This window comes from Vicia villosa, unplaced genomic scaffold, assembly GCF_029867415.1.
Source record: "Vicia villosa cultivar HV-30 ecotype Madison, WI unplaced genomic scaffold, Vvil1.0 ctg.001343F_1_1_3, whole genome shotgun sequence".
NCBI lineage: Eukaryota > Viridiplantae > Streptophyta > Magnoliopsida > Fabales > Fabaceae > Vicia > Vicia villosa.
In genome coordinates this window covers 67,824-85,789 of record NW_026705584.1, presented here as the reverse complement: position 1 = coordinate 85,789, position 17,966 = coordinate 67,824, and the positions used below count along the sequence as shown (strand labels likewise).

General features: G+C 35.8%; 2 protein-coding genes across 2 annotated transcripts; both read right to left on the bottom strand.

Moving 5' to 3' along the window:
- Positions 1 to 7,230: 7,230 nt before the first annotated feature.
- Positions 7,231 to 9,282, bottom strand: LOC131634733 (soyasapogenol B glucuronide galactosyltransferase-like). The gene is made up of 2 exons (XM_058905358.1): positions 8,529 to 9,282; positions 7,231 to 8,443 (listed from the first exon to the last, which is right to left on the bottom strand). Exons 1-2 carry the CDS (start codon positions 9,150 to 9,152, stop codon positions 7,568 to 7,570), a joined length of 1,500 nt encoding a protein of 499 aa, XP_058761341.1. The 5' UTR covers positions 9,153 to 9,282; the 3' UTR covers positions 7,231 to 7,567.
- Positions 9,283 to 10,163: 881 nt separating this feature from the next.
- Positions 10,164 to 14,312, bottom strand: LOC131634732 (uncharacterized). The gene is made up of 9 exons (XM_058905357.1): positions 14,150 to 14,312; positions 13,925 to 14,050; positions 12,674 to 12,756; positions 11,947 to 12,030; positions 11,388 to 11,463; positions 11,208 to 11,280; positions 10,943 to 11,016; positions 10,648 to 10,741; positions 10,164 to 10,556 (listed from the first exon to the last, which is right to left on the bottom strand). The coding sequence occupies exons 1-9, from the start codon at positions 14,277 to 14,279 to the stop codon at positions 10,490 to 10,492; spliced, it is 807 nt and encodes a 268-aa protein (XP_058761340.1). The 5' UTR covers positions 14,280 to 14,312; the 3' UTR covers positions 10,164 to 10,489.
- Positions 14,313 to 17,966: the final 3,654 nt, after the last annotated feature.

The following is a 17,966-nucleotide window of genomic DNA, read 5'->3' as shown; positions in this document are numbered from 1 at the left end:
TGTCAAATATGTGACTTCTGTCTTTGGCATTTGATATTTGCCTATATTTATTGAGATGGTAATTCTTTGTGTTTGTGTTGAAGCAGTATGTTGCTCGACCGAAATAAGGATGTGTCAAAATAGTCTAATGTGCATCAAGTTGTTTTAGGTGTCGAAGCAAATTGCTTGACACAGGATTTTGATTTATACCAAAATAGATATTTTGGGTTTCTATAGTTTTAGGATTTGTCTTGGCGAGAAAGCAACCTAAAATTATAAATAGAGGGAATAACTCTTATTTTGTAAAACATTGAATACTTGCAGTTTGCAAAGAATAATTTCAGTTTAGAAGCAGAGAGAAACTCTGCAAAAAATATTCTTCTTCCTCCTCTTATTTTGTTCAAACCCTAATTCACATTTCTTTCTAAATTTTCTTCCTTCTTTTATTGTAATAGTGTAGCAATAAAGAATTACTCAAAGTTTTGGGTTTAATTCCAATATATGGTATCTAGAGCACTGGCTGAGTGATTCATGGAAAGAAAATCACGACGACAATGAATCATCTGAATGGGCATTTTTCGGCGAGTCTCCCTATTCTAAAGGGTTATAATTATGAGAATTTGTGCAATCAGATGAGAGTGGTTTTCTATAATCAAGATATTTGGGATGTTGTGAAAGAAGTAGTAACATCGCTGGCATAAAATGGAACGAATGAAGAAAAGGTTGAACACAAAGAATTGAAGAAGAAAAATTATAAAACACTCTTTAAAATTCATCAATGTGTTGATCCATATATTTTTGAGAAGTTAAGTGATGTTGAATCAGCAAAAGAAGACTGAGAAATTCAAGAAAAGTCTTTTAGAGGCGCAGAAAAGGTGAAAGAGGTAAGGTTACAAACTCACAAAAGAACACGTGAATTGCTTCATATGGAAGAAAGTGAAAGCATAATTGATTTTTTCACTAGGGTTATGAAACTGATGAATCAAATCAAGGTATTTGGAAAAGTGTTGACATCAAGATCAGTTGTGGCAAAGATCTTGAGGTCATTGGCTCCAAAGTTCGACCACGTGGTGGTAGCCATAGAAGAGTCGAAAGATTTGTCAATATTTGCAAAGGAAGAGCTTCAAAGGATGCTTGAATCTCATGAATAATGAATGGCTGAAAGAGCAGCAGACAAGTTGAAGAGCGATGTGGCTTCACACGCTCAATCAACAAAAGAAAAGAAAGGCAAAGGAATTTGGAATGGAAAAAAAGGTAAAGGAGGCTACAACAATTCGACTAGTCGAAATCAACAAGAAGGAAACTGGTCGAATCATAGAAAGCTCTCATACCAAAGCAACGAAAGAGGTAGAGTTGTTGGTAGAGGAAGAGGTGGTGGTCGAAAACCTTACAAAAGTCCCATACAATGTTTCAATTGTCAGAAGTATGGCCATTATGCTAGTGATTGTCCAGAAAAACAAAAGAACCAAGAAAATGATGCAAAGTTTGCAAAGCACGAAGAAGAAGATATGATGATGATGGTCACAACAAGAGATGAGGAGAGATTCAAGGACCAATGGTACTTGGACTCGGGATGCTCATCACACATGTTTGAAAGGAAAGATTGGTTTGTCAACATAAAATTCTCAATGAAGGCCATGGTGAAATTTGAAAATGACAATACTTTAGCAGCTGAACATATTGGCGATGTTCTGACTATGGGGAAAGATGGCAAAAGGTCAGTAATTTCCAATGTGTTGTACATACCAGGCATGAAGAAAAAATTTCTCACCATAGGGCAATTGGTTGAAAAGAAATGCAAGGTGTCGATTGAAGACAAGATGATGAGAGTTGTCGACTCAAGTGGAAGGATAATCTTGAAGGCTCATATGTCTCATAATATAATCTTTAAGATTGAACTTAATGTGATAAAGTACAAGTGCCTTGAAACTACAACTAGCATAAATGAATGGATATGGCACTATCAACTTGACCATCTCAACTTTAAAGACATCAGATATTTGAAAAGAAGAAATATGATTTCAGGATTATCAAAAATTGATTTTCCAAATGAAATATGTGAGAAATGTGTGAAGGCGAAGCAACACAAGAATAGCTTCAGCAATGCAGAAAGCAAGTTAAAGGAAATTCTTGAAGTCATATACTATGATGTATTAGTCCAATCCAAGTGGATTCGAATGGAGGTAAGAAATATTTTGTCGCAGTCATAGATGATTTCGGTAGAAAACTGTAGACTTACCTGATCAATAATAAAAGTGATGTGATTAAGGTATTTTCCAATTTTAAATATATGGTCAAAAGGCAAAGTGTTCGAAAGCTCAAGGTTCTAAAGACTGATGGTGGTGGAGAATATGTGTCGAAGGACTTCGACATCTTATGAGAGAAAGAAGGGATTATGCATGAGGTGGTGCCACCCTACACTCCACAGTAGAATAGAACTGCAGAAAGGAAAAATTGAACCATCATGAATATGGTGAGAAGTATGTTGAACGGAAAGCATTTACCTAAAGAATTTTGGGGTGAAACTGTGTCAACTTCAACATACATTTTGAACAGATGTCTGATGAAGAAGTTATAAGGAATCATGTCAAAAGATTTTTGGTCTGGTGTCAAGCCTAGCTTGAGCCATTTGAAGATATTTGGATCTATAGCACATAGACATGTGCTAGATGAGTTGAGAAGAAAACTTGATGACAAGTCGAGTAAATGATCCTAATAGGATATCATTCGACTGGTGAATACAAGTTGTTCGACCAAGTGAATAAGCAAGTAGTGATCAGAAGATGACGTGATCATAAATGATCTTAAGGAATGGGATTGGACTAAAAATGTAAAGAAGGATTCAGTAAGAATCTTATATGAAGAACCATCAACTAAAGTCGAAAGAGAAGAAGTTTAGCAAGAAGAAATCACAGGTGATCCATATCCAAACAGACCTCAAAGAACTAGACACAAGACTGCAAGGTTGCAAGAATGTGTGATTACATCAGATGATACAGCCGATAATGAAGGTGAGCTAGTACATTATGCTTTCTATGCAAATGTCAAACTAGTCAATGCAATTGAGGCATTAAAGGACTCGAAGTGGATGAAAGCTATGAATGAGGAAATGAAGTCCATCAAAATCAACAACACGTGGTCACTTGTTGAATTGCCTCAAGGCAAGAAGACAAATTATGTGAAGTGGGTATACAAGGTGAAATTGAATCCTAAAGGAGAAGTAACTTGACACAAGTCAAGACTTGGGGCGAAAGGATTTCTTCGGAAATATGGAATCTACTTCGATGAAGTTTTTGCACCTGTTGTTAGGATCAAAACAATCATGTTGGTTTCTGGTCTAGCAAACATGAACAATTGGCACATATGTCAGATGGATGTAAAAAGTGCATCCCTGAAGGGACCCTTAGACGAAAAAGTGTATGTTGCACAACCAATTGGGTTTGTGAAACATGGCGAAGAGAGAAAGGTGTACATGAGGCACAAAGCCCTGTATGGACTTAAGCAAGCTCCAAGATCTTGGAATAAGAAGATTGACAGTTTCCTAAGGGAGAAGGAATTTGTGAAGTGTGCAATTAAGCATGGAGTATATGTAATAAGAAGCAAGAGTGAATTGCTTATACTATGTCTCTATATCGATGACTTGTTGATAATAGGTAGCTACAAGAAAGGGATCGAAGACTTCAAAAGTGACATAACAAGGAATTAGAAATGTATGATTTGGGCGACATTTCATACTTCCTTGGTATCTAATTCTACAAGAGTGTTAGAGGCTTAATGATGTATCAAAGAAGATATACAAGTGAAATAATTAAGAGATTTTAGATGGAAAAATGCAACTCGACTTCGACGCCTACTAAACCAAGAATGCAACTCTCGAAAGATTCAGATGAATATGATGTCGACCCAACCCAGTACAAAAGACTTATCGGGTTATTAATATACCTTTGTTGTAACACCTGAGGCCGATGAAGAGGAGGAGTGGTTGCACCGCAAGTAACACTCGATGCCAAATATGGAAAGGAGTGGTCGCCACATCGGAATGAGAGGGATCCTAAGGCCGTGCAGGTATGGGATTGCATGGTTGAAGGAAAGCTTATAAAGATTGATGGATACTACCTATACCAACAAGATGCATCTTCTTTTCTGTAGCCCGTTCCATAAGAACTTCATAGTTAAGCGTGCTTGACTTGGAGCAATTCTAGGATGGGTGACCTTCTGGGAAGTTTCCCGGAAAGCGTGTGAGTGAGGTCAAAGCATGCTGAAAAGACCCGTTTTGGTTTGTGGGATCAGTCGATCATCCCGAAAGCAGTCTGGGGTGTTACAAATGGTATCAGAGCCAGACCTCTCCGAGTACGATGTGGTTCGAGGACGAACCATGCGGAAGCTAATGGGCATGTAACACCCGAGGCCGAAGAAAGCGAGGGGTAGTTGCACCGCAAGTAACACTCGATGCCAAATATGGCAAGGAGTGGTCACCACATCGGAATGAGAGGGATCCTAAGGCCGGTTGAAGGAAAGCTTATAAGGATTGATGGGTACTACCTATACCAACAAGATGCATCTTCCTTTTGGTAGCCCGTTCCATAAGAACCCCGTAGTTAAGCGTGTTTGACTTGGAGCAATTCTGGGATGAGTGACCTTCTGGGAAGTTTCCCGGAAAGCGTGTGAGTGAGGTCAAAGCATACTGAAAAGACTCGTGTTGGTTTGTGGGGTCAGTCGATCATCCCGAAAGCAGTCTGGGGCGTTACATTTGTCACACAAGTTCTGGCTTAGCATATAGTGTGGGAATGGTGAGTATATTCATGCAGAAGCTAAGGGTATCACACCTAGAAGCAACTAAGAGGATACTAAGGTATATGAAAGGAAATTTCCACTATGGCATCTTGTTTAGTGCAACTGATAAAGGAAAAGAATGCAACTTAGTTGATTACACTAACTCAAGTTGGTGTAGTGATGTTAGGGATCAAAAATCCACAACATGTTATGTGTATATGCTAGGTGGTGCACCAGTTGCTTGGAGTTCGAGAAAAGAGCCAGTAGTAGCATTATCATCGTGTGAAGTAGAGTAAATTCTCTCTGTGCATGTCAAGCAACATGGATGGAAAACTTGGTCGAAGAGATTATAGGGAAAGATCATGGAGAAATTACCATGAAGATCGACAGCATGTCAGCTATCAATCTGGCGAAGAACCAAATAGCACATGGTCAAAGCAAGCACATCAAAATGAGATTCCACTATCTTCGAGAGCGGGTAGCAAAAGCGAAGCTGAACTTGGAACACTGCAGAACTGAGAATCAGATTGCAGACATCGTGACAAAGGGTGTGCAAGTCGAAGTATTCAAGAAACTAAGACATATGATGAATATAGATAGCTTAGACACAATGAATTAGGTGGTGTGTTGAGATTGTAAAATCCCTTGCGTCGAAGCAATATGTTACTCGACGGAAACAAGGGTGTGTCGAAATAGTCTTATGTGTGTCAAGTTGTATTAGGTGTCGAAGTGTCGAAATAGGTTGCTTGACACAATATTTCTACTTAGACTAAAATAGGTACTTTGAACTTCAGTAGTTTTGGGCTTTCACTTAGGGAGAAAGCAACCTAAAACCATAAATAAAGGAAGTAACACTTATTTTGTATAACATTGAATACTTGCAATTTGTCAAGAATAATTCCAGTTTGGAAACAGAGAGAAACTGTGCAGAAAATATTCTTCTTCCTCCTCTTATTTTGTTCAAACCCTAATTCCAACAAGTTTGAGTTTAATTCCAAGAAGATTGAGCTCCGAGTGTGACATCAATATTTTTTGCATAATATTTTGATAATCATGTTATATAGTACAAAATGAATACTAGTTAATTATATATTAAGAAAAAACATGTACATTTAAACAATTTGCTAGTCATCTTAATTTTTCTAAAATTAAATTAGGTCATAACCTTGGATTCGAAACAAGACACTTTGTTAGAAACTACATGCATGCTAAAAATTTTGCAGGGTTTCATGCTAAACTTCACGAAAATGTGGTACATTTTAGTAGGGAGATAAACTACATTAAACTATAAATAAATTATTTAAGCATCGCAATTGGATAGGATTGAGGAGGTTTTTAGTATGACCCAAATATGCTCCAAATTCGCCTCTTGAATATCTCTAGACGTCACTTTATCTCCAGGTTTCAGAACTCCCAAAAAGTCTTCATCATTAAAATTTATGGAAGAATTATTCTCCAATGACTCCAATATGCTCCAAGTTCACCTCTTGAATATCCCTAACCATCATTTTATCTCCAGCTAAACGTGTTCCGTCGCACCATGATATGTCAGTATTGTGCTGCCATGCAAGCCTCATCGCGTTGCAATGAGATGCATCGCGAGCGCGAGAATTTAATCAGCAAATTACACATTTTCATCTCTTTTTCTTCACATTTTCACTAAATCTTTGTTTCTTTCTTGTCTTGGCTTTTTGCTCAATTCTACACATTTTTACATGGCTTTTGGTCATTGTTTTTTCAAACTCATCCGAATTTTCTCATGAAAATCACGTTATGATGATTGTCATCACAAGCAAAGAAAGAAGAGAGAAGTAGAGAACAACAAGAAGGAGAAAATAAACTTTGGGGACAAAACCTACCTTTTATAAAGAAGTCATTCAATAATCAATGATCCAAATTGAAGACATGGGAAATATCCAAGGACAGCAAGTCAACAGTCTCGTCAAGCAGAACGAAGAGCCGAAAACACTCAAGTACCCTAAGTAGTGGAATCATCCCCTAGCCTGTAATCCTATGGTTATGTGGTGGGAGAGAGTGAAACATTTCAATAATAAGAAAGCATTTAATGATCTTGTCCACTACTTTTTCAACAGACTCCAAGCGGTTCACTTTTATTTTTAAACAGTCGGCATCCTTGGAGGCCGACCAGGACTGCTAAAAGACTTGTCCAACAAACCTTGGGACAACTGTTTTGGGCCTATCAGAGACCTAAATTTCTAAGGTCCAAACCAACTCAAATCCACTCCACATGACCCAAGGCTTAAGAGTCATCTCACACGAAATACAAGGTACAATTTTTTATCTCCACTGTTCACTACACTCATCTTAAATTTTGAACTGACTTAGACGTTGGAGATCTAACCTTGTCAATCCACCCCGCGTTGTCGTACCGAAGATTAGCACCATCGATTCAAAATTTTACGTCAACTATTTATATACAATTCTGGTTTCTAAATGAAACAGTATTACTACCCGATTTTTCTCGTTTAAGATTAAAAATTTTACAAAAATTTAAAAAGATAAAAAATGAGAGGAACTATTTTTAACATTATTAGAATATGTGAGAGTGACAAGTATAACTCCAAATTGAAAATCAAAATACACTTTCTAAAGCTTTATGATACTTCCGCTATACTATGGGATTTGCATTCAAATCGCTTATTTCAAAAGAAGAAGAAAAATCATTCATCCAATTAACCTAGTTAAAAGACATTTTTAACAACATTTCACTTTTTTTTTTCTTAGTCATTATTTATGTAAAATGTGATTATTATAATTATTTATTCAAATAGAAAGAAAAGGGTGGTCATTTCCTTCATATGCTTCCATTAAGCCTTTGAAGTTTAAGTGACTCAAGCTCCTCAATGAATTGTATTAAATTGGCATGAGAAGACCCACCAACAAGTATAGCTTTCTTTGAATCCTCACTCAAAGCTTTGGCTCTTGATCTCATCTCCTTAGCTTCATTTCCATTTTCCATCACCAAACCAATAGCCTTTCCAATATCCTCCCTTTTCACAACCTCACCCTCAAACTCATTCCATATTTTCCATTTTCTGACTCCAATTGATACCCCAATCCTCAAAACTTCAACCACTAGTTTCTCATGAAAAAATTGTTCCGAAAACAAAGGCCAAGTCACCATAGGCAACCCAGCATTAATGCTTTCAATTGTTGTGTTCCAACCACAATGAGTCACTATGCCCCCAATAGCTTTATTTTCAAGTATCAACAATTGTGGGGCCCAACCCCATATCAAATACCCTTTTTTGCTTTCTCTCACTCTCTTCTCAAACTCTTCCATAAAACCTTCACCTTCTTCACTACTACCTCCAGCCTCATTATTTTTACGTACCACCCAAATGAAATCATGGGTTGAAGCTTCAAGTGCATGAGCAATTTCAATAAGTTGAGATATTGGAAACTTGCTAATGCTACCAAAACTCACATAGATAACAGAATTCTCTTTCTTAGAGTTAAGCCATTGAAGCAAAACATCTCCTTCTTCTACTTTCTCGTCTCCTCTTTCTGCCTTATCAGATAGATCTTGATTTGCCCAATATGAAACTGGTCCTAAACTCCAACACTTTGTCCCAAACACATTCTTGTAATGCTCCTCATATGCACTCTCCATATCGTAAAAGCTATTGAACACTGCACCATAGCTTCTTCTAGTTGAATCATTGACCCCCTTCATAACAAATCATCGGTAATTAATTAGCACAAAATTTGAATTAATGTATAGGGAACAAAGAAAATAAAAGTGATTATATTACCTTCATTATTGATCCAAACTCACTTGGCTCTAATAACCAATCTGGTAGTTGCAATCTAGCTATCTCCAATTTATGGGGCAACCCTACGATCTTGATATTTTCAGAATCAGCTTCGGTGTGAGTTGCGTGTAGCTCAAACGAGAGCTCGGCGCAACGAGAAAAAATACTTGCAGGACAGAATACAATCCTTGGAACACCTAACTTGGCTGCAGCTTCCACAGTCCAAGTGTAAAACATGTCACTAACTATGCAATCAACTTTGAATAACTTGTCAAACAAGTAACTCTCTATTCGTGGTTGTAGGAGTAGGGACGCCTCGTAGATTTTCTTGGCCGTGTCAAGAGAAGTATTAGCGTTCATGGTTTCTATTCCGATTGGAAGACCGACTTGTTGGGCCGGGAATTCCAAGATGTGTGTTTTTATGTATCGGCCGAGACTGATATCACGGTCGATGCATTTTTGGAAAATTCCGACGTTTCCTGCTGTGGTGAATATGGTGATGTTTACACCATGCATGGCGAATATTCTTGCCATGTCAATCATTGGGATGGTGTGACTTGTGCATAAAAAGGGAAGGAAAATGACGTTGAGGTTATTGGCTTCTGCTCCTCCATGAGACAACATTATAGGACGATGAACAACTACAAACAAGGGTTAAGAAAAAAAATTATAAGCAAATGGTGAATTATATGAAAAGCTTGTCAAAACAGATTATACAACAAAAGTGATTCTCAGAAAACAAGACCAAGTTTAGTATATAATATAAATAATAATAATGATTGAATAATATAGATGAATAGTTTGGTACGATTTGAATTTAATTGAGTATGTATTCATTATTCAATCAAACAATATTTTTAATATCACATCATTTTTTAATATTATTTTATTTATTAAAATAATAAAAAAATTAAATTAATTTACTTTAAGGATACGGTATCCCATCAAATCTCACTACCAAACAAAATAAACCATGTGCTCTCGAAAATATTGTTTGTTCATTAACTAATGTCCCGTGCGATTCACGTTAAAATTTACTGTATTTGGCATTGGCAATTTATTTGGCGAATTATGGTCTATAGCAGCCGAATATCTTGCAATTTTATCTTATTAAACTGGCCTCATAAGTCATAAGATGCCTTTGACTTTGAGGGCTCAACGTCACCATTTGAAATTTATTTGGCATGTAGTATATAATTGTAGGAATTATTTATTAGAAGTAGATGAGGTGTGAGGTCGGGTCTATTAATATGGGTAGTTGGAATTTGTAAATCTGATTAAAGATAGGGTTGGAAGGATTTAGAAGGTAAGAGAGAATATAAAGTAATTAGGATGGAACGAAATGGGTCACACGCATGGGATTTTGGTTGGAGACGCATGGGACTGTAACTTGTAAACCCTCCCTTTGATTTCTTGCTAAGAATAACCATAAGAAAGAAGTAGATGTTTTTGAGGATCATCTGAAGGACCTGGATTGGATGTTGGAACACCTTATATACTAAAGATTGATTAGTCCAATCCAACGAGAAATGTTGATATTGAATTAATATTATTCTCAAACTATACCATAAATTTAAACGGAAAAAAGTTATCAAAAACTATACCACAAACTTCATAAATATTAACAAAAATAAATGATGATAAATATATTTTCAGATCATATATTATCTAATGCGAGATTCTTAACCGTGTCAGTACATAAAAGTCTCTTATTACCGACTGAATTCCCTCGTTTTTGTGTGACATCATCACTTGTGAAAATATAAAAGGAATAAAGTTGAATGAGTGCTATGTCTTAAGCATGGATTACAAAATTTGTCAAAAATATTTACAAAGGGAGATATGAAATATTGAGGCTAACATAGACTCCTGGTTATTGCTTTCAATTGTCAGCTCAACATTACAATGATCAGCACGCACAAAATTCTGACAAAGTTGTGTATTGACAGCCATAAGAAAAATTACGCCTCTGGACTGAGGATGCGGGTTTGTATCTCAAAGAATGTCTCCACATCAGTACCCAATAACCTATTTTGACATATCAATTTGGAACAGTAAATAAGATGTAAAAAAATTATTTAGAAAGGAATTATCATTTCAGACAAGAAAAAACTCTCACCAGCAATCTATCCCTACAGCATTGGCCCCCAGTTTATCTGCCTTTAGATCATCTCCAATGTGTAAGGCTTTGCCAGCCTCTACATTTACTTGATCTAGAAGGAAAATATTGGCAATGAAACTCAAAATAACTATTGGTAATCTGGAGTTCAACCTTGAGTTATATAAAGTCTCGCCAAAGATTGTTTCCGCTAGTATTCGAACTCGGGTATAATTTTGTTAAGAAACAGAACATATACTATTTAACATCTTTTTGGCAAATGAAGTTTGTGCAGCATTAACTAATAATCACATACCTAGAGCAGCTTGAAATATTCTTGGGTCTGGTTTTTCATATCCAACCTCTGATGATATAATGACAGCATCAAATCTGACATGAAAACCATAAAATGAAACATTAAAAACCATGTATAAGATACATTCATCAGACTTTGCGAGATTTCTGCAAAGTTTTTTTCAACAAAAGCGTCTTAGATGAACACCTCACAAAAGATGCCAATAAAATATCGAAAAGTAAAATATAGTTTGTATAATCGTATTCAAGGAATGGCTGATGCTCACAGATGTAAAACGTTAAGATCCTTCAATAGCTGCCTTAAGCGGGAGTCAAAATTGGATACAACAGCCATCTTAACTGTGTCACGTTAGCAAGGACTAGCTTCAAAGAATTTAACAAGGACTTAACTGTAGAAAATTTACAGGTTTAACAATGTGAATAGCTTAGGAAAATGAAATATTTACCTCCAGCATCCTTGAGAACAGTCATTGTTTCAAAAGCTCCATTTGGAAGATGCCATGCATCACCTTTTGCATAGTACTGAGAGAAACAATAATTGAAGTTTAGATATATGTGTCTCATGACAAAGGTCCAGGTTCGATTCTTACTGCCAACAAATCCTTCCATCCCTAACAACTTTACCACAAACCTTTGCTTTTAAAAAAAACAAGTGCCTCATTTTAAGTTTGACAACAAATGTCAGCAATTCTTAAAACACTCTCCAGTTAATTTACTTTTCCTTGGTAAGCAAGCAATGCAGTTAGCATTAACAACATGAACATTCTGGAATCAACAAAATAAGAAACTACAATTTCAAAACCAGTAGACCATATTTTAGTTATCTTTCAAAGGAGCTGATGAAAAGCAAAGAGAACTTCCAACTTTCTTCAAATCATTTTTAATAGGTATAGATAAACTTTTCCAAAAGATTAAAACATTTTACAGATAAATTAGCTTTATCCGAGGGCATCTTCATAGATTGGAAATGAGGGCATGACAATTAGATCAGCCGAGAAATGTTACCTCATAAACTTCCTCAAAAAAGTCTTCGTCTCCACAACCAGTGGCTTCAGAAACTACAAATTTCCAAAATGGCCTCCCATCACCCTGTTGCAAATATCGGCGAATATAGTATAATAAAGTGAATATCATTTCCGTAACAATTAATAAATGCAATTTACCGATAAATCGGCTATCGGTTTACAACGAAAGAAATTAACTGATTAGGTTTCAGGTTAGAAAAATATATAACTACATGTAACATGGAAAATCAGAGACATCAATACTGGAATAACAATAATACAAAGTTAGCTTCAATTGACACAGAAGTTGACCAGGTTGTTACTATGCATATTATATTATTATGATAGCTAAGTTCCTTTGAAGTGGTTCTGGTGAAACTGTAAAAGCATAAATTTTTCTTGTGGAAACTACTATGGTCCTGCTAGCATATTAATCTTTTCTAGTACAACACTGTACAAAATCACTACAACTTACCATAAACTTTCAATTTTTCCTCTTATTTTCCCTTGAAGAAAACAGCAAGCTAAGAGGAACTGTTATATCACTAAAAACATTTTCTATACACCATCTCTACAGGTTCATTACTCATGATACAATAGCTCAATGAAAAACAGTGATGATAAAACAGTGTTATATAGAACAGAGAAGACAACAGAAGAAAACAGGTCTAAAATGACGCCAATTGAGCAGAAATTACAAGAAAAAATATTGATGGTAGAGCATAGACCTGGTAACGTAGTTTTTCAGGCCATTGAGCACTAAATGCTCTCTTAAATCCTTGTTTTATCTCAGCTGGATTCACAGTCAAACCTGAACAGACATAACGAATGAATACATCTACCCGGTAAAATGCATAATAGAAAGAAATGTTAACAATAAAGCGGTGTGTGGCAATATAATAACTCTTATTAATATCTACGTAAGCATATCTTTTATATAACTTTTCTCTTATCTTATTTTGAATTCTAACCCGTGTTATCGAATATCCGCCATGGCAGCGCTATTACAGTTATTAATAGCGGTTTTCGGGCTGGATGCAATGGTAAATATCAGCCGATATTGCTGATTTTTCCGCCATAATCCGCTCTGACGGTGCCACATAGCAGCCAGTATGGCGGGAATCTGGCTTCCGCCGTGGATAACACTAATTCTAACATATTTGAGAGAATAACAATAAACATTCTATCAACAAAAGAACATTCTATTGTTCTTATCATGTATTAGGCTCTATTTGTTATGACTAAAGTGCTAGTTTATGGCAGATAATTTATGAAGTTCAAATTCATATGACCAAAGCAGAGTTGTTTAGTAACGATCATTCACTCACGGGCTTATAGCATTTTTTTCAAATGCTAGTTGAGCTTCTAGCTTATAGCATAGCACTCCTCGCATTTTTATGCTTAGTATTCTAATTGAAGAAAACTAACATTGATTTAAATAAGAGAGAATTTATTCTAACCTTCCCTAAATGCAGTGCAAATGTAATTCACAGCCTCTCTAATTTAAGAGTTATCACAAACCTCCTTTAACATTTCCTTCGTTAAACAGCCATTCAAGATAGATAAAAAGTAAACACTACTTCAATACGCATTCTTCACTTTCTTTAACGAGACACGTATTTGAATTCTGAAACTAAAACTCCTTCAAATTGATTCCAATGTTTTCTTCCAACAAAGCACAATCCAAAACCTAAAACACCCATCTAGCCTCTTTCTTTAGTTCTTAATTTCACACATCTTGTTGCTTTTGAAATCTAAAAAATTGACTCTCATACTTTTTTTTGCTTTGCTTCGTAAACAATGCTTTGAGACAGAAAAACACAATGACTTCGGTTCATCAATTCAACAAACACTTTGTGGACAGACAAACAAAACAATCAATAGAAGCCGGTACCATCATTAAATAGCAGATGATTGCAAACACGCCATAGATTCATATGATATCACCTAGTTTAGAGAGAATAAGTGAAGAAAGTAACCATATTTGGATCCAATAGCGGCATAAGTATCTGCAACAGGATTGGTCAACTGCAAGAGGGTACCTCCAGCATCCAACAGCAATGCATCATATGCTCTCCCACCACCGTGAGAGTAGCTTGATCCACCTACACATTTCATTTCAATACCATCATCATCATCACAAAAATTGATGTAAAACATGAAAGAGAGAGAAAATAAGTTTGGGAAGGAGTGAAACAAAGGACCTTTGGTGATCGGCGTTGAAGATGAAGAGAATGGAAGTGAATTGGGAAGGTTTGAATTTCGAGAAATGGGTTTGAGAGCTCTCAAGAAAGCGTTGCCGGGAGAGCATCTCATGACTGTAGTAGTGCCCATTGTTGCTTTCTTGTTAGTTATGCACCGGGCAACCCTTCTTTTACAATTTACTATGTTTTCTATTTTATTAAAAGATAAATATTTAGAGTTAAAAGGTAGTGCACTAACAGTGGATAAAATAGTTTTACACTCTCATTTAATAGGGAGTCATGAATGTATCATATCATTAAATTTTTTTTAAAATGAAATAATATTTTAATTGGATGCATGGTGGTGATTGGTTGACAGTGCATGACCCATTTTCTCAAATATTTAAGTATTAATTATTTTTATATATAAATATTAGATATATCTTTTAAAATAATTTAAAATAGAGTTAAATATCTGTATCATCTTTTAAAAATGACAATTTCTCATCCCACCCCTAAGAGTCTCTTGCGCACCATCGAATTGATAAAAATATCTTCGTGCTTTCGGAGATGGATCTCCGAGAGCACCCTTTTTTTTGTTAAATGTTGTTTTGTTTCGTAGATGCACATACGGAATACTTTCGTAGATGCATCCACAGAACAAACTCAGATCCCGACAACCAGAACAACAACATTTCTAACGATAAAAGATGCATTCATAGATTAAGATCGGCATTGATTAAAAGATACGTCGAAATTGTCATAACCTCGTCATCGCAAGTTTTGTACCGCGACACGTATTTGTTAGCATCCAACATTTTCAACAATTATTGCATCTCACTCATATCTCCCCTACTCGCCTTATTATTGTGGTACAGTTGGTTATACATTTGCCTTATATTTGATACGTTGTCAGGTTTCTTCCTTTTCAATGTGGCAAGTATATTTTCGGTTGGACAAGATTCAAGAACATGTCTTTAATAGATGTCTTCTCTTCCGGATTGAGCCGACATACATTAATATGTCCTTGTAATTTTGCGCACAAATCATGGTTATGCAAACCACAAGTAACAGAGAATCTCCATTTCTTGCTAGCCAACATGTAACAACGAATTTTAAATGGACAATCGCATTTTCTAGTACCCGTGTCGTCTCTTTTAAAATTCTTTAGAGGAGGATGGTATTTCCCGCTTTCGCACAACATTGTTACAAACGGGTTTCTTCTTTCCGTATCATTATCCGATCTTCCTATTACCACACCAAAACCAAGGTTAGTTGCATTCATACGAACCCATGTTAGCATGCTTTCACAATCATCAAAGTCTTGCTTGCTACTAAAGTCACCTCTGACATTTACCACCTTTGCGACTATCCCATCATGACTCATACAAACATTGACTAAAGGAGCAAATTCTCTTGAAGTATTATCGGGGTGCACCATACCTATTTGCAAACAATTGCCAAAATAACACAAAATTACAAAACTGCTGAAAAAAACAACTCATGGATTATTCCGTAGATGCCTCTACGGAAGCATCATAACTTTTTTTCACATAAATTTGTTGTATAATGTGAACAATGTAGTGGTTGAAGATGAATATTTACCTGAAATTCAGACTCCTCTTGCTCCCTTTGATTTGTTGCACCAAAACGTTTGAGTCTTGGAGTGAAATAAGGTATTGATAATGTAGGACTTTTAGGGTGTGGAATATGGATAATGTAGGACTTTTAGGGTGTGAAATAAGGTATATTCAAGGGAAGTTTGTCGTTCGTCCTCACTACGACTACGTCTGCCCCCAATTCCAAACGGGAATTGAGAAAGTTTTCATTATTACTTTGCAAAAGTTATTACAAGATAAGTTAAAGCAATAAACAAACAAACTCAGTTTTGATGTCAATTCTTTATCTCCTCTCCCCTTGACCTTAAGCAAGATCAAGTCGCCCAACAATCTCGAATCAATCCTCTAATTACCGCTACTTCCTTTAACCAAATTTTACTGTTCTCAAGGCTTTCACTCGGCTGAATTGCAATCACAAATTGTTGTCACCCAAGAACTTTAATTGATCCTCCGTCTATCGTTACTCCCTTGACCGAACTTCACCGTTCTTCAAGGTTTTCACCGGTTGAATCAAATCCAAAGCTTCTTGTAAAAAAACCCAAATCACCTTGATCTTGGAGGACAATACTCTAAAGATTTTATTCAATGTAACCACCACAATCTTCACCCAGAGGAATATTCAATTCCTATCCATGGACGTTATCAAACTTGAACACGTACGCGCAACACAAAAATTATTATGTGTAGTTATGTTACGAGTAGGAAGAAGAATGAATATGAGAAGACTTGTGTATCTTTCAGGTTTTCAATGTTTTGTTTCAATGAGTGCATGAATGTATATGTGTGTGTGTGTGAAAAAGAGAGCAAAATCTAAAAAAATTGTGCACATAAAATGCCCAGAATTGAGCGACGAGTCGACCTCTAGGCTTCATGCGTCGACCAAAATAGAGCAGTGCGTTTTGGTGTTGATTCAACTCACTATGCGGCGATTATAACACCATATTTTACCCGGCGAATATTATTAAAATCAGTTACAAAATTTCAACACATAAATAGGATGCTACATTTTCTTCTCAAAACAACGGCATTTAATTGCACGTAAAACAGATACATAACACTTAAATTTGGATGAACCGATAACAAAATAGTTTAGTCTTTAAAAATAAAACAAATTTTGAATTAAGTAGCGGAATCACAAATTTCTACTTTATGACGTAACATCTTTGTCCAACTGAAAACAACTTTAAAACAACAAAGTACTTAATAAAATCAACTTAAAATTCAGCAACTGAAGTAATAACAACAATAAAGTAACAAGTGTTCATCCCTACGAGTGTTATGTATCAGAGCGACGATACTGACTCGAACTAATGAAGGTAAACAACCTTCATTTTGGATTACATGCATATTACCAACATAGGAGTAACATTCAAACAGAAGGGGTGAGATATCGAACAATATAATCGGATGTATGATAAAGACTATATTAGAATCAGTTCATACAAAATCACCGCTTCGTAGCTAATTAACAACATTTACCACCATAATATCATCAACACAATATAACAATTATTTTGTCATCACGGTAATTCAACATAAGGTGCAACGTGAAATGCGACTCGTTACAATGCACATGCATGTGGTACCAATAGGGCATAAGCCCCCAACTTATTATTGCCAATTAATAGAAGCATCAACAAGGCATAAGCCCTCAACTTTAAACTTTTTCCAATCCAGGCCAACTTACAGAGCATAAGCTCCCAACTTTATGTTATTTATGCGATAATATTATGAATGCAGCAATAACAACAACAACAATTCAAAACTGGCATAAGCCTACAACGAACAACAATAACAACAATAATTCAACACTAGCATAAGCTTACAACAAACAATAAAAACAACAACAATTCAACACTGGCATAAGCCTACAACAAACAACAACAACAGTTCAACACTGGCATAAGCCTACAATTTGGTTTTGCCAAACAATAGAGGCACGCAACAAAATGCATCACCACCTGCAAATTCACATCCTTAATATCTACATTACAGCAACTTATACAATCCACCGTCTCAACCGAAACAGATTACAAACATTCCACATAATTTTTCAGACAACTCGACTATATCCGACTAAGTGATTTTCTGCTAAAATTACTAATATTTATGCTCTATACTGCTATTATAAATTTCATATTGTTACTGCTAGTGTAGTATTTCCTACTAGTTCATACTATTTCTGTTATTCACTTATTAATTTTAGCTACTAGTTACTG

Coding starts and splice junctions, on each gene's coding strand:
- LOC131634732 (XM_058905357.1), bottom strand. CDS start 14,279: ATGGGCACTACTACAGTCATGAGATGCTCTCCCGGCAACGCTTTCTTG. Junction 12,757..13,924: donor CGCTATTGGATCCAAATATG/GTTACTTTCTTC, acceptor ATGTCTGTTCAG/GTTTGACTGTGAATCCAGCT. Junction 10,742..10,942: donor AATATTTCAAGCTGCTCTAG/GTATGTGATTAT, acceptor TTTTCCTTCTAG/ATCAAGTAAATGTAGAGGCT.
- LOC131634733 (XM_058905358.1), bottom strand. CDS start 9,152: ATGTTGTCTCATGGAGGAGCAGAAGCCAATAACCTCAACGTCATTTTC. Junction 8,444..8,528: donor AGTTTGGATCAATAATGAAG/GTAATATAATCA, acceptor TTTGTTATGAAG/GGGGTCAATGATTCAACTAG.